The sequence below is a fragment of the Zalophus californianus genome, chromosome 7, assembly GCF_009762305.2.
Source record: "Zalophus californianus isolate mZalCal1 chromosome 7, mZalCal1.pri.v2, whole genome shotgun sequence".
NCBI lineage: Eukaryota > Metazoa > Chordata > Mammalia > Carnivora > Otariidae > Zalophus > Zalophus californianus.
Window position 1 is genome coordinate 41845099 of NC_045601.1, and position 18155 is coordinate 41863253.

Genomic DNA, 18155 nt, shown 5'->3' on the forward strand with positions numbered 1-18155 from the left:
TTTCAGTTATTTCATCTGGGGAAACAACCAGATTTTGAGAAACGGGTTGGAATCAGTGTGTTATTACTCACTAGTTGGAGAGTGGTTGGGGAGAAGCCTTGCTCCATTCATGATTGGAGTAGAGCTATTTTTCACTGCTGTCCTTTGGATCATACTGTTTTGCGTGAATTCTGATTTGATTTTGCAAAGAATGATTAAGAAGTAAGCTTTCCATGAAAATACAGACTTCAATTTTTCATCACACTGTTGACTCTTCCTACCGCAGTGGTTAGAAGGTCAGAAAATATGGTGTAGCAACAAAAACTAGTCCAAATTATTTTGTGAGAACTGTATTCAGATTTGGCCACCATTCTTCTTCCTCTTTCACTTAGACATGTGACCTAGAATCTCCAACAGTTAGGTTTTTATTTTTGCTTTATGTAAAACAACAACCTATTTTTTTCTGTTTAACGCTTAGTTTAAAAAAATGAGTTCTCAGAAATTGTTTTATAAAAGGACCTCTGATTTTCATCAATTCGCTCTTTGAAACAATCATCTAGACTGCTTTTCAATGTTTAATATTTGAAGTCTTGGTATTCTAGTGGCTGGGTATTAATAAAAAATCTTTTAAATTATAGGTGAGATATGAAGCCTTGCAAACATTATGTTCAGCTCCGCCATCTGATGTTTTGAACTGTGAAAATTGGACGACTCTCTGTGAAAAACTGACAGTGTCTCTTTCAGATCCCGATCCTGTGTTTAGTGTAAGGAAACACACTGAGCAAGACAGAAGTCTTTGCTTCATAGAACTTACATTCTAGTAGAGGAGTCAGACAGTGAACAATTATTAAGGAAAAAAACTCAATACATTTATCTGTTGAAAATCACATTCTTCCATCAATGAAGATACAATTATACTGATAAACAGAAGTGGTTTGGAAACAAGTGGTTTGTTGTTTTTATAAGGGGGGAAAATGTATTCAATTACCTAATATCTGGATTCATCATTCAATCAGATGATGATGCAGACTTCTGTAAAACTCAATGATCCAGGAACTTCAAAAGAGAAAAAGATATTTCAGGGTCACTTTTAACATTTCTAGGCTTTCTAAAAGGAAATACAGTTGTAAATTTCTCTGTATTTTTTTTCTTAACAAGGAATAGTTGTCAGGTTTCCTTTTATTATTTAAAAAGTTATATAACAACTTTATAAACAGTAAATATCCTAATGGGTCAATATAAGTGGCTATGTTTAGCCATTATAGATTATTCAGCAAGAATATTGTCAGTGTTTAATAAAATTGGAAGAAGTTGTTACAGAGGGGAAATGGTAATAGAACCCATCATTTTGGACTAGAAAACAAGCCATGGCATTCTTTTCATTTTGAATTTATGCTTGATCCAAATTCTTGAGTTGGATTCTGTTTCTTCATTTCCTATTCTAAAAGACTCTTGCATGTAACTGAGTGAAGCCTATAGTGTTTGAAGAGTGTGACAGATACTTACCAATTGCTGTAACTATAAAAATAAACTTTCTAAAGTATTTAATATCCTGTATTCAGTAAGAATTCCTTTAGGTTATTAGAAATTTTTAGTCATTTGGGTAACCATTTTTTCTAATTATGCTACATTTGATATAGGCAAGTTATTTACCCCCGCCCCAGAGTAGAACACTTGAGGAGATCTTATGTTTTTCTTTAATGGGTTATTGAATTTCACAATTAGGATTAATTTCATCACAATATTAAAGTTGGTAAAATTAAAATGATAGCTATCATTTTTAAGTACTTAACTAGTGCCAAATACTTTTCTAGCTACATCTATTAACATTTAATTCATTTACCTTGTGATAGTTTCTACTTTAGGTTTTAATAATGCAAATTTGGAAAATGTGTTAAATAATACTTTTCTTGGGAATGGGCAAAATGTTAGAGTCCTAAATGTCAAATTACTGAAACTACCCATGTGAACAATTTAAAAAAACAACAAATGTTGGATTTGTAAAAGAGTGGAATATTTTTTGTTTGTTTGTGTTAACCATTTAGTACTCCTACTTTTCCTTTGATACCTTCACATTGTACCTTACTCTGTCTATCAAACCTCACTCTCTCCCCTCCCATGTAGTTTTGGTCAATTTTACTTTTTACTGACCAATATAAGATTGTGCTCTTATTTATAAGTACATTCCTACTTAAGTTTCTGAATGGATTATTTATTTTCTAAGTTTTTTTACTATGTGAAAAATAGTTTTTTCATCTCTATTTTTGTAAGAATCTCTGATGCAAATCTTTTCATTTCCGCAGGACCGGATTTTAAAATTCTATGCACAGACATTTACTCTTTCACCATTACATATGACCAAGGAGATTTATACAAGCTTAGGTATGTTTATTAAATTTTTTTGTGCTTAAGAAAATGGATAGGAAATAACTTTTCAGAAAACACTGTAAATGAATGATATCATATTTTTAAATTTTTCTTTTCAGCTAAATATTTGAAGTTATACTTTCTTTCTAGAGAAAATCATATTCCTACTCTTTCAGCTGGTATAGATATAAGTAATCCTAATGTGATCTGCTTACTTAAAAAGGTATTCACTTCCTATATGCTTTTTTAAAATTAAAATAGTTCTATATTTAAGAATTCTGATTTTTGAGAACTGTTATGCACTGCTTTTCAGGTTCGTCTTCTAAATGAATATCAGAAAGAGGCTCCATCTTTCTGGATTCGTCACCCAGAAAAGTAAGTCCTCTAATTTATGCTAATATAAAATATAGGGGTGTTACTGTCCCGTGTACATTACACGGAGAAAGAATAGAGACAGTCTTGAGTTACGTTTTTGGGAAGGGATTCATAAGTTTATTTAGCTTTTCATGTTTTGTGCTTTCCTACATGAATGGCTCCATGCAAATATCATTTTATATCATTTATTTATCACAACAAAGCAAAATGAAGTTGTTGTAGCCTCCAATTCTTTTATAATTTGTCTTTGCTAGTTTGGACAAGTTCCTTAAGTGTTCTTTAACCTTTTTCCTTTCAGTTCTAAAACTTTTTAATAAGGTTGTTAAGAGCAAATGTAAGTCTAAAAAGGAAAGTTAAGTTTGGAGAGCCAGTGTTGAAGTAGAAAGAACATATGTTTTATAAAAAGCAGGAAGAAATTGGGTGTGAATCCCACCTCTACCATTTGCTGAAACAAAAAAAAAAGTTGTTTCTAAGAATTTTCACTTTATTATTCCATAAATATAAAATATATCATTGGTACAGTGGGTGTGTGTATGTGTAATAGCATTTGTTTTTTTCTAAAACTGTTTTGTTCCCAAACTTTAAGGTATATGGAAGAAATTGTGGAGAATACTTTGTCCTTATTATCAGTTAAACATGATCAGAGCCATCTTGTCTCACAAAAGATTTTGGATCCAATTTACTTTTTTGCATTGGTTGATACCAAGGCTGTGTGGTTCAAAAAGTGGATGGTAAGGAAAAATGGAAAGTTTTTATACTTTTCGGTGCATTGCTGTATTGTTTCAAAGAATAGCTAATATTCCAGTTTTTACTGTGTGCTAAGAGTTCTAATCACTTTTACATGTTAAACTCGTTTAAATCTTACAGCAATCTATGAGATAGATGGTATTATTACCCCATTTTAATGATGTGGGAGCTGAGGCATGGAGAAGTAACTTACTTGATTGTTTACCTAGTAAGTGACAGAGCCAGTATGGGATTTTAAATGATAATTCATTTGAATCTAGTAAACTGAATGATCTATCCAAAATCTAGTCTTTTTTAGTTTAAAAGCTTCAAATTTTTTTATTTTTTATTTTTTTTATTTAAAGCTTCAAATTTTTTAAGTAGGTATGGTAGAATGTGAGTTCAGTGTTCATTTTTCTCTGACTTAGGAAATATGTCTGAAAATATCCTTTCATTTACTTCCTCCTGAACCTGTAGTTTGGAAAATGTTTAACGCCTGAATGCCGGTGATTTCCAGGGGAGCTCATTACTGTTCTGGAACTGAAACTAATTGAAGAGTAAAAGAGATCCTTATGCTGTTCCTCCCTCCTCTGCTGTGGAATAAGTGGTCTGTGTGATAGTAGCTGCAGCAGTGTTGGCTTTTATTCTTACATCTTTGTCCCTCTAAAACTGGTCTGCAAGGCATTACGTATTTGCAGCTGTGGGGAAGGGAGAAGGGTGGGGCCATGACTTGCCATGCAAAGCAGCAACATGTTTATTTACTGCTTGGCACACTTTGGACATTACCTAGTTGATGGCTTATTTTTATTTTTACTTTTGTTTTGATTTTTGTTATCTAAACTGGATAGTGATGCCTAATTAACCAAAACCCAGTTCTATCTAGGGTTTAGCCCTTACCTGGCCTATACTGTTTATGTTTGATAAGTGTTGGCTCAATTTAATTAACTTGAACCCTTTGTTTCTTACATCTGACACTTTCTCCTTAATTTTTAATTATCAAATTATACCTTTATTGTAGAAAACATGTGAAATATGTAAAACCACAAATTAAATTTCTATAACAGGTATAACTATCAAGATTTTGGTTATGTAGTTACATTATATACAATTGTAAATTTATCGGTTTAGGTCTTTAACAAATCTTATTCTGTTGGGACGCCTGGGTGGCTTAGTCATTAAGCGTTTGCCTTCTGCTCAGGTCATGATCCCAGGGTCCTAGGATCGACTCCCATATCGGGCTCTTTGCTCAGTGGGGAGCCTGCTTCTCCATCTGTCTGCTGCTCCCCCTGCTTGTGCTTGTTCTCGCTCTCTCTCTGACAAGTAAATAAAATCTTTAAAACAAAAACAAATCCAATTCTGTTTATAATTTTTTCACTTAACATTTTTCATTGTTAGTACTTGATTTGCAAGAGTATGCAGCAGATTACAGGAAAACTAACCAACAGAAAATTCTTTAAAAAAAAATCAGCTCCTGAGTGTGTTCTAATATTAATGAAAATTCATCATATTACCCTATACTCATCTAAGTCAGAGGTTGGCAGACTTTCTAAAGGGCCAGACAGTAAATTTTTGGTTTTGTGGGCTGTACTGTCTTTGCACGTACTCAATTCTGTTGTAACCCAAAAGCATCCATAGATAATATATAAAACTTTATGTACCAAATCAGGTAGCAGCTGAACTTGGTGTGAGGGATATAGTATAGTGACTGGTCTAAGGCATGCCCAATGAAGATTTCTTTTCAGAACGTGATCAAAAGTTGAAATGTTGGTTAACATTCTCTTTTAAAACTGAATAAAGGATTAATGGTTTTTGAAAACATTTTAAACCACTAGGGTTAAAACACACAGAGTTGCTATTAAACCTCAATTAACCAATACCCCATTTAATTAAACTCTATTTCCTAGAATTGTGATAGTTTTTAACAAGTATAATACTGTTTAATAGTTTTTATTAAGTAAAATGAAGAAGCTACATTGAAAATACATATCTAATATAATTTAGCAATATTGATGTATAGTCTCCCCTTTGTGCAATGCATAAAAAGCATGTTTTAATCCTACTATATTTAGCTATAAGGAGAGAATTATTTTTTGGCACTTCGAATCACTTAAAATATGTGATTGGCAGAAAATGATTAAGATACTGTTCTTTCAGAACATTTCATGCTTGGCAAACTTCTGCATATGTAGACAGTAGAATATCCTCTTCATTGTGAGGGTTGTGATCTTCTCCTCCCCCACTTTTGTATCTCTCCTTCAGATATGTGTGTTGATAATGGTTTTAAAATAACTTAGCACAGAAACTGGTTGCATTTGAGGGATCGAATATTTTTTCTACTGGTCAATAAAAGATCCGTAGTTTTTTCTTATCATTTGCATTCTTGTGATTGCTATGCTCATAATCCATTGTACATAGAAAAACCTGTTTTTGTGCTGATTACAATTATTTAAAACTGTTATTGGTAATTTATGTTATTGGAAATGATGCAGGAAAAATAGACTTTGGTATAGCTTGAATATTAAATTAAATATCATTTTCTCCTAATTTTAGCATGCATATTATAGCAGAACTGCAGTACTAAGACTTCTAGAAAAGAAATATAAATCTCTGGTAAGTCTATTTCTGTCCTTAATTTTGAGAAATAATATCACAAAAAGGTATACAGTGTAATAAGTTGAATGTGCAAAGTTGAGTGATAAGTAATCTTGGTTAATGAAACAATCCCCCTTTTATGTGATCTTTTTAAAACTACCTTTCTGTGAAATATAAAAGGATATAAGGAGAGACTTAAATTATAGTCAGGATAACAATTAGGAAATCCATAATTACAGAGTAAATTGAGCTAGTTTGAGATAAGCCCTATTTTTAAGTATTATAACTTAATTCAGGTCAGGAATTTGTAGGGGAGTTAGTTCTGTAAAATATACCCGGGCTTTTGACTGAAGGTTGTATGAAAAACTCAGAATGATAAATGCTTCTGTATTTACAAAAATTAATTCAAGTTACACCAAATATAAACTAATACTGTAAAATATATTAGCAAAATTTTCTACATTTATTGCTATTAGTAGAATAGTATGTATGGGCATTGAAAGGAATTGAAAAGCAATCAAATCTAATAACAATTGACAAACATAAAATGTGAAATTTATTAAAATATTTTTAAAAGTTCTCATATGACTTTGAAATAAGTATGATTTCTGTTGTTAGAATCTTGAGTTTAAAAGGGCAAGTGAAATATTCCTAGAGTTGTGAACTCTCTGAGTGCAGTAGAGCATAAAATGAAAGAACAATAATTTTTCTGTGTTTGAGAATCAAGAGCATTGAGTTTCAGAAAGGAGAAGAGAGGAATGTTGAAGAATAGAGTGAGGATTTATTAGTAGAAGTAGTAAGCATTTGGGGCGCCTGGGTCGCTCAGTCCGTTAAGTGACTGACTCTTGATTTCAGCTCAGGTCATGATCTCCAACAGAGGGAGGCTCCAAGCTCAGTGGGGAGTCTGCTGGAGATTCTCACTCTCTCCCTCTGCCCCTCCCCCTACTTGCAGGGCTGCTCTCTTTCTTTTTATCTCTCTCTCTCTCAGATAAATCCTAAAGTAGCGTTTAAAAATTTTTAATGAATTGAAATAAAGTCTTTCCACATCTCATTTCGCTCCCGTTCCTATTGTAAATGAAGATTTTTGCCATATGAATATAGACTGATCTTGTCAGACTAGAGGAAGTGGGGATAAACCCCAGTGATTCACCCTCCCCATGGTTTGTCATACAAATAATTTACTGTTGCTATCACAGGGGCCCGGGTGGAAGTATTGCAAATGTTTCTGATAGATTAACTTTTAAATAAGGAACAAATTTTTAAGAGTTAATTATACTATAATCAGTTTTTAGTCTGAAAATAGTTACTTTATTATAAAGAACTTTATATCAAATATGTCCTGTACATAATGGGTCAAACTTGCATGAGATTTCAACTTAAACCTTATTTTCTCTTAAAAAGCTTTCCTAAACTTACAAAATATGAGTGAGTTCATAATAATAGAGGATGGATGGCAACTCAGGTGCACTTAATTGCTAACTCCTAAGATGGAGGAAGGGCAGGGGAGGGAAGTTAAAAAAACAGGGTATGTGAAAAATGAAGAGAAAATTTAAATTCTGGCTGTCAATATTTTTTTTAAATGATTTTGCGAGGGCAAGAAAAAGGAAATACACTACATAAAGCCATTTCAGAAGTCATTCCCTTATGGGTAGATTGGGCAAAGAATGAAGTTGTTTAAATAAAAAGTTAAATATTTATGCTGATAGCCAAAATGCTTTTCAGCTAGTTCATGACTTTACAATGCTATGGAAATAAAGCTCTCAGCTTTCTCAGTTCTTAAAAATAGACAGCACCGGGGTGCCTGGGTAGCTCAGTCAGTTAGTGTCTGCCTTCCGCTTAGGTCATGATCCTAGCATCCTGGGAATGGAGCCCCATATCAGGCTTCCTGCTCTGCAGGGAGTTTGTTTCTCCCTCTGCCTCTCCCCCCACCCCCCATGCTTGTATACACACTTTCTTTCTCTCAAATAAATAAATAAAATAAATAAATAAAATCTTAAAAAAATTGACAGCAGGCACATAAATTGTGTTGCCTAATGCTACCTACTTAAAATTTCATAAATGTCATAAATGTAATAGAATTGCCCAGAGTAGCCACTAACCATGTATTAGTTTTAAATTATAATTAAAGAAAATTAAAAATACCCAGTTCCCTCAGTTTCCCTAATTACATTTCAAGTTTTCAGTAGCCACATATAGCTAGTGGCCACTCTGCTGGACAATGCAGACATTCCACAGTTGTAGAAAATGTTATGAGAGTATGGAGGAGAAGCTAGAAGAAATGCTTTAGCAGGTCATCATGCCAAACCCACTGCCATGATTAAAGCCTTTATGTAAGGAGCTCTTACAAAGCAAAAGACAATTGCATGGAATTAATTTTGAGAAATAATAAGTTATTATTAATAAGTTATTATTTTATTAGATAACTACAGCAGTTCAGCAGTGTGTTCAGTACTTTGAGTTGTGTGAAGCCATGAAAGCTGATGAGATTTTGGGTCATTCAAAGCATTGTGGTAAGTATTGTTTTCCTCTGTTACATACTTTTAAAGATGATACCTTTTAGTAACTTAGTTTTTAATGGTCGGTAGCATGGTAAATTAGATCACTTCTGCTAACGTAAAATATTTTCACAAATTTAAAAGACAGCATGATGATGACTTTAATAACAGCTGTACATTTGAAACTAATGCATTATCATATGGATTGTTACATATGCAGTTCTTCAATTTATACTGGAGTATATGTTCTAGTCTGTTATATTGCGATAAGATACTGCTCATTCTTTCCTCTGGTATATTAGTCATTTAATTGACCTTTATGCATTTTAGGAGGAGGAACATTTCTATAAAATATTGTTTTATTATTGGATATCCCACCCTTTGATTCCTGTCTGCTTATCCTCTTTCTGAGCTAAAATACCCTAGATGTTTCATAATCTGGCCTTAATCACTCTATTGAATCTCAGGAATAAGTAAAGGATCTTCTCTTATAGTCAGATTCTGCTACGTACCAATGTCTATACACTTTTGTTAATCTTTTTTCATTCTCTTTTGTCACTTCTCTAAGCAAATAGTAAGTTCTCTGAGAATATGAAGATCTTATTTTTTTTTTTTAATCCTTGGCTAAATTCTTTATCTAATTCAAGCAAGAAAAATGGTCAAAGACCAGTAATTAGTGGGTTTCAAAAGTTAGTGTTTTGTAGTAAAGGGGGACGTGTAGAAGCCAGAATTTATTCAAGAGGAGGAAAAGAATAAGTTTATATAAACTTACTTCATTTATAAATTTATGGATTTTAAAAATTTCTTGATATTAAAATGTTATATCTAGTGCTTTCCCCCCGCCCCCTACCATTCTACTAGGACATCATGGCTTTGCTCTCTTCCCTATCTAGTGAAGACCTGGGGTGCTTCATTTTTTTTAGCCATTTCTTTCAAAATCCTTGCTCTTTCTCTTTCATTTCAGTTTCCTGTCTGCAGTTTCTAGTCTTTAGATCAACTCAGTCTTCCATCCTCTCTGGTCTTCAGGAAATTGAGCAGAGAGCATTTGTTATACATTTAGTGGGCGTACTACTTTTCTAACCATAGCAACTGTGTTGCATCCTCTTAGATATTTTTTCTTCAGTGTCCACAGTAGCTGTTGCAAGCTTTTACCAGTCTTATCAAGGGCCCTGCTTTACCATGGCTCACTTTTCTTTCAAGAGGAGACTTTGCATCCTACCTACTACACTAAGAAAAGTAGAACTTGGCAGATATGAATTCCCCAAATGTCCTGCTTCTGAGCATACAAATGCATGTTTATATGCCCTTATCAATATCCCTTTTCTTTGGACTGCACTGAATAGGTATTCTTTTCCAGATTGATTGTTTTGTTCTTGATTCTGTTCCCCTCTGGTGTTCTTTGGGTTTTGTTTCTGTTTTAGAACTGGGACATTGCTTCACTTCTTACTGTGTCTCCCTTTCTGTTGGTACTTGCCCTGCATTATCCGAACCTCCTGCAGAGAAGCTTTCCTGAAGTGAAGACTCTTTTAAGTATCCTAAATACGCCCAGGGCCCATTTCTTTACCTCCTATTCACTTTTCAACAATGGAAATGAGGCAGTTTCTAGTGCTCCATATCTTCCCATTATCCATTTCCCCTCTTTCTTGTCCTAGTTTTATAGCCTTTGCCTCTGTTGGCCCTATCTTCTTCATGGTACCATTCTTTCTTGGATTTCCTCATTCTCATGAGGAATGCTCATTTCACTGGAAAGGCTTTTCTTTGTATGTGTGTATTCACAAGGGTTTTGCCTTTTTTTCTCACCTTAGTCTACCTGTTCTCTCTGCGGGAGCCCATTTACTTTCATGGTTTCAAAAACTATATATGTGTATGGTGACTCTGAAATATTTAAGTCTGCCACTTTACTGAATTCCAGGTCCATATACCCTTATCATACTTAGAATATCTATCTGGGTGCTCCATGGGCACTTTAATATTAAAATATCAAAGACTGAAATCACTTTATTCTGTATCTAGAGTGGTTTCTCCCTCCTTTCTCCTTTAGAATTACTTAAATTCACTATGTATACAGATGTTGAGGTAGGAACTTGAGAATTTTTTATTCTTTCACAGTCCCCATGTAGTCCTGTCTAAGGCCTATTGACTTAATTTTCTTCAAGATTTATCTGTCTTCTCTTCTCCATTCTTGTTGCTGATGCTTTTGCTCATGATTTTTTTTTCGTCTCATTTCAGACCTGTACCTTCTTCCATCTACCTTTTATGCTACCATCGGGGTTAGTTTTTCACCTGCATATTTGATTACTTTCATGCTTACAACACTTTAATATCATTTCAATCACCTCTATAATAAAATCCATATTCCTTTTGTAGCTTAGTCCTCTGTGATCTGCCCCTGCCCCTCAAATTCTGGTCATACCAGACTGCCATACTCTGAATCGGAAGCCCAGTGTCCTGCTTCTTACTGGTTTTTGACACCAGCAAATAATTCAAGGTCTTATATCAAACAGGTACTCAGTAGATCTTGAATGTATGGATGAATGATATATATTAGGTGTATATATTTTACAGATTCTAATTTCATTTGCTAACATGGTTATAAATACAGTCTTTTATAATATTGACTTTTAATTGGTAGAATTAAACAGTAATATTTTCTGTTGACTTCCTCCCTTAACTTATTCTTGAAGTTCCTCTTGATAACAAATGGTAATTCTGACAATCTTATGCTGATTTAGAAGGAATACTGTATGCATCTTATATTTCCCTGAGCTTAAATTTTGTGATGAATGCTTTTCCGCAGAGATTTAGGTGTTATAGGATTTTTTTTTTTAAAGATTTTATTTATTTATTTGAGAGAGAGAGAATGAGAGATAGAGAGCACAAGAGGGAAGATTGGGTCAGAGGGAGAAGCAGACTCCCTGCTGAGCAGGGAGCCCGATGTGGGACTCGATCCCGGGACTCCAGGATCATGACCTGAGCCTAAGGCAGTAGCTTAACCAACTGAGCCACCCAGGCGCCCCTAGGTGTTATAGGATCTTAAGAAAGATAATTAACTTTTTTTTTTTTAACACCAACAGAGTCTTCATTATAAACTGCAACCTTGTTTAATGTTTGTAAGGGAATGAAGATAGGTACTATCTAAAATATAGCATTAAAATAAATATTTTTGCTTCTCTTTTAAGGGAACAAACAGAAAACCTTCTACTACTCAGGACAAGAATTACAATATATTTATTTCATTCACTCACTGTGCCTTTTAGGAAGATTATTGATCTATACACAAGGCAGACGGCTATTTCCCATAAAGCTGAAGAATAGAAAAGGTAAGTACAATTAGGAGAAACGAATATGTTCAGCTTGGTAAGGTTAATGTGCTATGAATTACTAAACTTTGGAGATTTTGCGTGGTCTCTTCTAGGATATTTAGTGACATACCTTTTAGTCTACTGATGGCTTGTATACCTTTAAGTATTACATTTGCTTTTATCAGTATGTGCTTTTCCCCTACATTCTAGTTTTTTCTATTCATCCAGCCTTTAATGCTTTCCTTATTTCTCCCTGTCTTTCAAAATCCTAGACATACTGAACGATCCAGATCTGGATTCAGAACTAGAAGACCTTGTTTAAATTCTAGTTCCCTTATAAACTGACTATGACCTTTGGGCAACTCACTTAACCATTGCTTGTTTTTTTAATCTACAAAGATGGAATAATATCAGTGATAACTGAGCTCACACGGTTTTTGTGATGATTAGAGATGCAGTTTCAGAATGCTGTTTTATAAACTGCAAAGCTCTGTACCATTTGATAACATTACTATGTTACCCTAAGTCTTATTTTTAAAGTTTTCCCCGTCAAACTTCAGCACATGCTATTACTTTTTTGCCTCCCTTAAAACTTTAAGTCTATATAGGACTATAGTCTAGCGACCAGCAAACTTTTTCTGTAATGTGTCAGATAGTAAATATTTTTGGTTTTGTGGGCTACATACTGTCTCTGTTTCATATCCTGTATATTTGTGTATTCATGTGCTCATGTGTGCAAAAGAGTTATCACAGCAGGCCTGAGACTGTTATCCTTAGGAAAGCCTGCTTGCAAGGTTGCACTAGCTGGCATCTGGGAACTTGGATTTCTCACTCTTCCTAGAACCGATAAGAGTGGTTCACTGTGCCTACCTAAACTATCTGTACACACAATGTAGTTTATACTGAATACTTGCTTTCCTTCCGGGAGTCTGGAATCCTGGTACGTGCTATGCAGAGTGTGCTTACATCATCAGCCCCCAGTAAAAAGCTTGGGCGCTGAGTCTCTATGGAGCTTCTTGGTAGCCAACATTTTACGTGTGTTGTCACAGCTTGTTGCTGGAAGAATTAAGTATATTTTGTGTGACTCCACTGGAAGAGAACCCTTGGACGTTTGCACCTGGACGTCACCTCATACACTTTTGCTTTGTATCTTTTGTTGTGAAATACCATAGCTGGGAGCACAACTGTGTGTTGAGTCCTCCTAGTGAACCATTGAATCTGGGTATGGTTTGAGAGATCCTTGACACAGTTTACACACCTTTATTTATTTATTTTTTTAAAGATTTATTTATGTATTTATTTGTCAGAGAGAGAGAGGCACAAGCGGGGGAGCAACAGGCAGAGAGAGAAGCAGGCTCCTCGCTGAGCAAGGAGCCCAATGCAGGGCTAGATCCCAGGACTCCTGGATCATGACCTGAGCCGAAGGCAGTTGCTTAACCGACTGAGCCATCCAGGTGCCCCATATACACCTTTAAAAGTGTAAAACAAAACAAAACATTTTTAGCTTACGAGCCTTACAAAATTAGACCATAATCGCTATGGTTTGCCAATCCTATTATGGAGTGTCTTCATTTTGAATACTTTTGTACTGTTTCCTAGTTGTTTTACTTAAGGTTTTCTCCTCAGTTACTCTGGTTGTGAGCTCCTCAACAAAAACTGTTTTATGTACTGATACATCCTGTGGTCATGTAATTCTAGGCATAATGAGCACTTAGAGAATGGGCTTTCAAGAAAAGAGCTGCCATTTTATAGGATACTGTTGAACTTTACAGAGATAGAAAGATTAATAAATGCTTGTAATGTTACTGCATGTATTGAACTGAAGTTTATATGTCTATCATCTGTAATTTAGCACTTTATGTTGACTTTTAACATCGACTTTTTGGCCTGACGAATGTCATAGGTCATCTCAAAGCTGAGTTTTGAGAGCTTTGTTCTACTATATTAGCATAAGTCAACATTTACTGCTAAGTTTCACCTGCATTTTCACCAGAATCTTGATGAAAATTTTCTGCAGCAGGGGTTGGTAAATTACAACCCATGGGCCAAATCTGGTACTGTTTTGTATGGCTTGTGAGCTAATTACTTGAAAAAATTACGACTATTTTGTGACATGTGGAATAAAATTAAAATTTTGGTGTATGTAAAGTCTTACTGGAAGACCACCATACTTGTCCATTTGCAAATTGTCTATGGCTACTTTACAACATCATAATTGAGTATTTGTAACAGAAACAGTTTGGCCACTGAGCCCAAAATATTTCCTTGAAAAAGTTTGATACCTTTTCTACAGTTCTATATAGATAAGTTGGCTGGAACAACATATGAAGCTGAATTTTATCATTCCTAAAAAACTCATGGTCCTAATGAGATTCCTAGATCTTCCTGCTGTAGGTTTATATGAAGTGACGGGTCCACCATAAGTGGTAAAACTGCACCTGCACATAGCACCTGCTGCATTATTGTCCTTGCCACCTTTTAACTTCCCATGTCTAATTTGTTTTTCTGGGGCCTTCTATCTGGGGTTCCAGCTCCCTTCTCCTAATTTTACCACAGTCTCTGAAAACTCAGGAGGATGGGAAGCTCAGTTAAATTTTTCTAAGTTGTAAGTGTATACTAGAAAATAATCTTTTTCTTTTTTCCTTTTCAAAGATTTAGTATCCCTTACAGATCTTCTGGTTCTGTTTACCCAACTTATCTGTTACTCACCAAGTTGTCCAAAGATGACATCAGCTGCACATTTAGGTAATTCTGCTTCTGTTTTAAATAGTGTAATAGAAAACATCTAAAAATACTTAATATTCCATTGTCTAGACATTTTGAGTGACTGACCTAGTTTTGGTAAAGAGGTTTCCTAAGATGCAGTATTATTCATAACAAATTACATTGGTCCTGGAAGTAAACCATGAAATTTAATTTTGTTCATTGATGTTTTAAGATGTTCCTAATTTACTACCTTTTTATGTAGAATTGATTTTTCTGAGAATTTTAATGTTGTTCTTAAGATCAGGATGTTTTAAGAAATGCTACTAAGGGAAATTTGATTGATAGGTACTAATGTGTTCTTTCTTGCTGTTTTCTATGCTTTATACTTGCCTGATGTTTTGATCAGCCTGCTTGTTTTAGCTCACATCTAAAACTTCAGATCTTCTCTAATGAAAGAATAAAGCAAAAGCAAAAACTTCATGTTTTTCAATATAATAACTTTTAGTCTTTAGCTGTTGACTGGCTTATAAAAAAGTGGTCTATAATATTTACATTTAAAAGATAACTTACACTTTTTCCTTTGACTATCATTGAAAGTTTACAAAGTAAAACACTTTAATAACAAAACACTCCCATAATCTATAGGCTGATAGTGTTCTAAACCTGGAAATGACTGTAGAAATGCTGGCAAAATTCTGAGAAGAATTCAAGTGAATCAAAGAAAAAAAGATAGTTTGGGCCATATATATTAATGCTATATGCATCTATCAATCAGTATGTTTTATTTATGTAATTATAACAACTTATTAGTCTTAACAATGGCTCTCAAACTTCTTTCTGCCTTTACAGCATTTCTATGTATAAACATGTAGCGTATGTCCGCCTGTGATATGTTCCTATAACATACGGTGCTTCCTTTGTTAAAAATGTTCCTTCTTAGATGAACCATGAGAGACGATGGACTCTGAAAACCAAACTGAGGGTTCTAGAGGGGAGGGGGATGGGGGGATGGGTTAGCCTGGTGATGGGTATTAAAGAGGGCACGTTCTGTGTGGAGCACTGGGTGTTATACACAAACAATGAATCATGGAACACTACATCAAAAACTAATGATGTAATATATGGTGATTAACATAACAATAAAAAATTTAAAGAAAAAAAAAGAATATGAGGTGAGTTGATTAAAAAAAAATGTTCCTTCTTATAATTATTTGCCAGTGTCTTGGTTTACCATCTAGTGGACTGTTTTTTAATTTTTTTTTGTGTCTTAGTTAACAGTGCCTAGCACAGTGTCTGGCACATAGTAGGCACTCAAAAATAGATAAAAGAATGGATGAATGAATGAATGGCCATATGCTCATCAGTAGTATCTCTCATTGCAAACAGGGTCTGGAACTGGTTGGAAAAAATCACTAAACTTTTTTCTCCATTTTCTTTTTGTCAAGTATTGACTTGAGGTCTTAGTGTGTTCATGGAGTATAGAATATTGTAACCTAAATTAAGAATTTTGGTGTTACTTTTAGTATTATAGCTTACAACCTTAAGCTGCTAACTTTTGGTTCCTTAGTTTCTTGTAGAACACTATTTTGTGAGTATATTAGGTAATATAACCTGAAAATCTATTGATTTATGAAACCAAAAATATCACGCTTATTTTAGTGACTATTCCCTGTGTTGCATTTATTTGTATTTGTGTTTTCCCGTATATATTTTAAAAGAAAGTTTTTACAATGCTCATTCATTTCACCAGTTTTATGGTGATATAAGTAGTGGTGTGTGAGTCTTAAAAGGAGGTTTTACCTTTTCTGCCTTTTTAGCCATCATTTTGTTTTACTTTCATTTTCTACTAGGCTGGACACTTGAATACATATATATTTTTTTCTTTTTAAAGATTTATTTATTTATTTGAGAGAGAGAGTGCCTGTGTGACTGAGGGGTGAGGGGCACAGGGAGAGGGAGAGAGAGAAAATCTCAAGCAGACTCACCATTGAGCTTGGAGCCCGAAGTGGGGCTCTATCTCATGACCCCAAGATCATGACCTGAACTGAAATCAAGAGTCAGATGCCTAATTGACTGAGCCACCTAGGTGCCCCAAATACATGTTTTAAGAAAAAAGACAAAGTGAATACAAGTGTTTGCTGGGAAGAGAAAAGTTGTAAATTTGCTTCAAATCACATCTTCACTGTTAGCAGTGACTTAATGTCAAACAGTGAATGATCTTCTGTTGTTTCTCAGCCTTCAGATTTGTCATTTACTTTTTAAAAATTAACTTGAGTATATATTGAGCTTAATTGATCACCCCTTAGGTTTCAGGTTATGACTTGACAATACCTCATCCTTTGGGCATTGCGTTGTGTGATTTTTTTTTTTTAAACTATTTAACTTTGATGTTGATCTTTTTAGAACAGCAATGGCTAACTCGTAAATAAGATACATTAAGTTCTTAATGTTTAAAATTTTAATATCTAAAAGTACTTGTTTATCAGATAATTACTCTCCTGCAAGTATGGTGACTGAAGTTCTTCGGATACTCTGTGATCAAAAAGAATGTGCAATCGAATGCTTATATAATAACACTGTGATTGAGGCACTTCTTCAGCCTATTCATAATTTAATGAAAGGAACTAAGGTTGGTATTTACTAAAGAGAGTCTTTTTAATTGGGTATTGGGAACATTCAGTGGGACTTTATTTTTAAATTTGATGTATTTGAAATATTTATTACGATATCTTTCCACATATGAATATTTTATGCTGACCCTCGATTTTTATTTAATGTTAAATCATAGTTTATGTAGTCAGTTGATTTATTTGTTATTGACAGTGTAGGGGGAAAATACATATAACATAATTTTCTTTTCTAGTCAGGCTTAGGTATAAGGATTGAGGGAAGTTATTAAGGTATTTGTCTTGCAAATCTAATCTTGTGAATTTTATTATTTGTTTTAACAGTAATTTTATAGCCTTTACATTATTTTTCTGAAGAGTCAGCTCTGTTTTATATGAAGAACTAGTTTTTTAGAAAAAAAGACTTACACATATGTTCAGAACTGGGATGCTCATATCTCTTTACAGTTTGTATGGCCTGTTCCTTTGCATTATGTAATTTAATCCTTACAACTGTGGCTGAAAGAAGTGGATTGCTCGAGCTCCGACATTTAACAGGTAGCAGAGTTGGTACCACTACTAGCACTGCTCTCTGTCCATTTCTATGACTTAAGCTTCGGGGGAATGACTTAAATCTTAATAGGCTAAAGGTTTTGCCTTTCCATGTCTGTGTTTTGTAGTGTTTTTACTGTTTCCATCTCCTGTGCCCACTCCTCAATGGGCTGGGCAACTGTTCATCCCATCATATAGTCATTATTCATTGCTCATTCAGAAAACATTAAGCATTTATGTGAATGTGGTGCAAAGTATGGAATTGTAGGAAATTAAGGGGATGTAATTTTGATTTTATGGTTAGCCTTAGGAAGATAAGTAGAGAAGGACCAATAGAATTCCTAATACAGTTTAATATAATAGAATGCCATAATGTCAATGGTAATATGAAATATGAACCTCATACCAGAGTTGAGAAATGTGCTCTTGGATTTTGTTTCAGAACTGTTGTTTGT

At 34.2% G+C, this 18155-nt stretch overlaps 1 protein-coding gene across 3 annotated transcripts in view; it reads left to right on the top strand.

Moving 5' to 3' along the window:
• Positions 1–18155, top strand: part of TBC1D32 (TBC1 domain family member 32) — a 197016-nt gene that overhangs the window by 34771 nt on the left and 144090 nt on the right. Inside the window, exons 6-15 of one of the 3 annotated variants that reach the window (XM_027600953.1) lie at positions 618–743; positions 2283–2361; positions 2466–2569; positions 2660–2721; positions 3308–3452; positions 5998–6057; positions 8459–8549; positions 11714–11854; positions 14489–14581; positions 17029–17171. In XM_027600953.1, the coding sequence (XP_027456754.1) occupies positions 618–743; positions 2283–2361; positions 2466–2569; positions 2660–2721; positions 3308–3452; positions 5998–6057; positions 8459–8549; positions 11714–11854; positions 14489–14581; positions 17029–17171 (1044 nt within the window). The remainder of the gene's footprint in view (positions 1–617; positions 744–2282; positions 2362–2465; positions 2570–2659; positions 2722–3307; positions 3453–5997; positions 6058–8458; positions 8550–11713; positions 11855–14488; positions 14582–17028; positions 17172–18155) is intronic. The other 2 variants (XM_027600954.1, XM_027600955.1) reach the window with 2 other exon arrangements.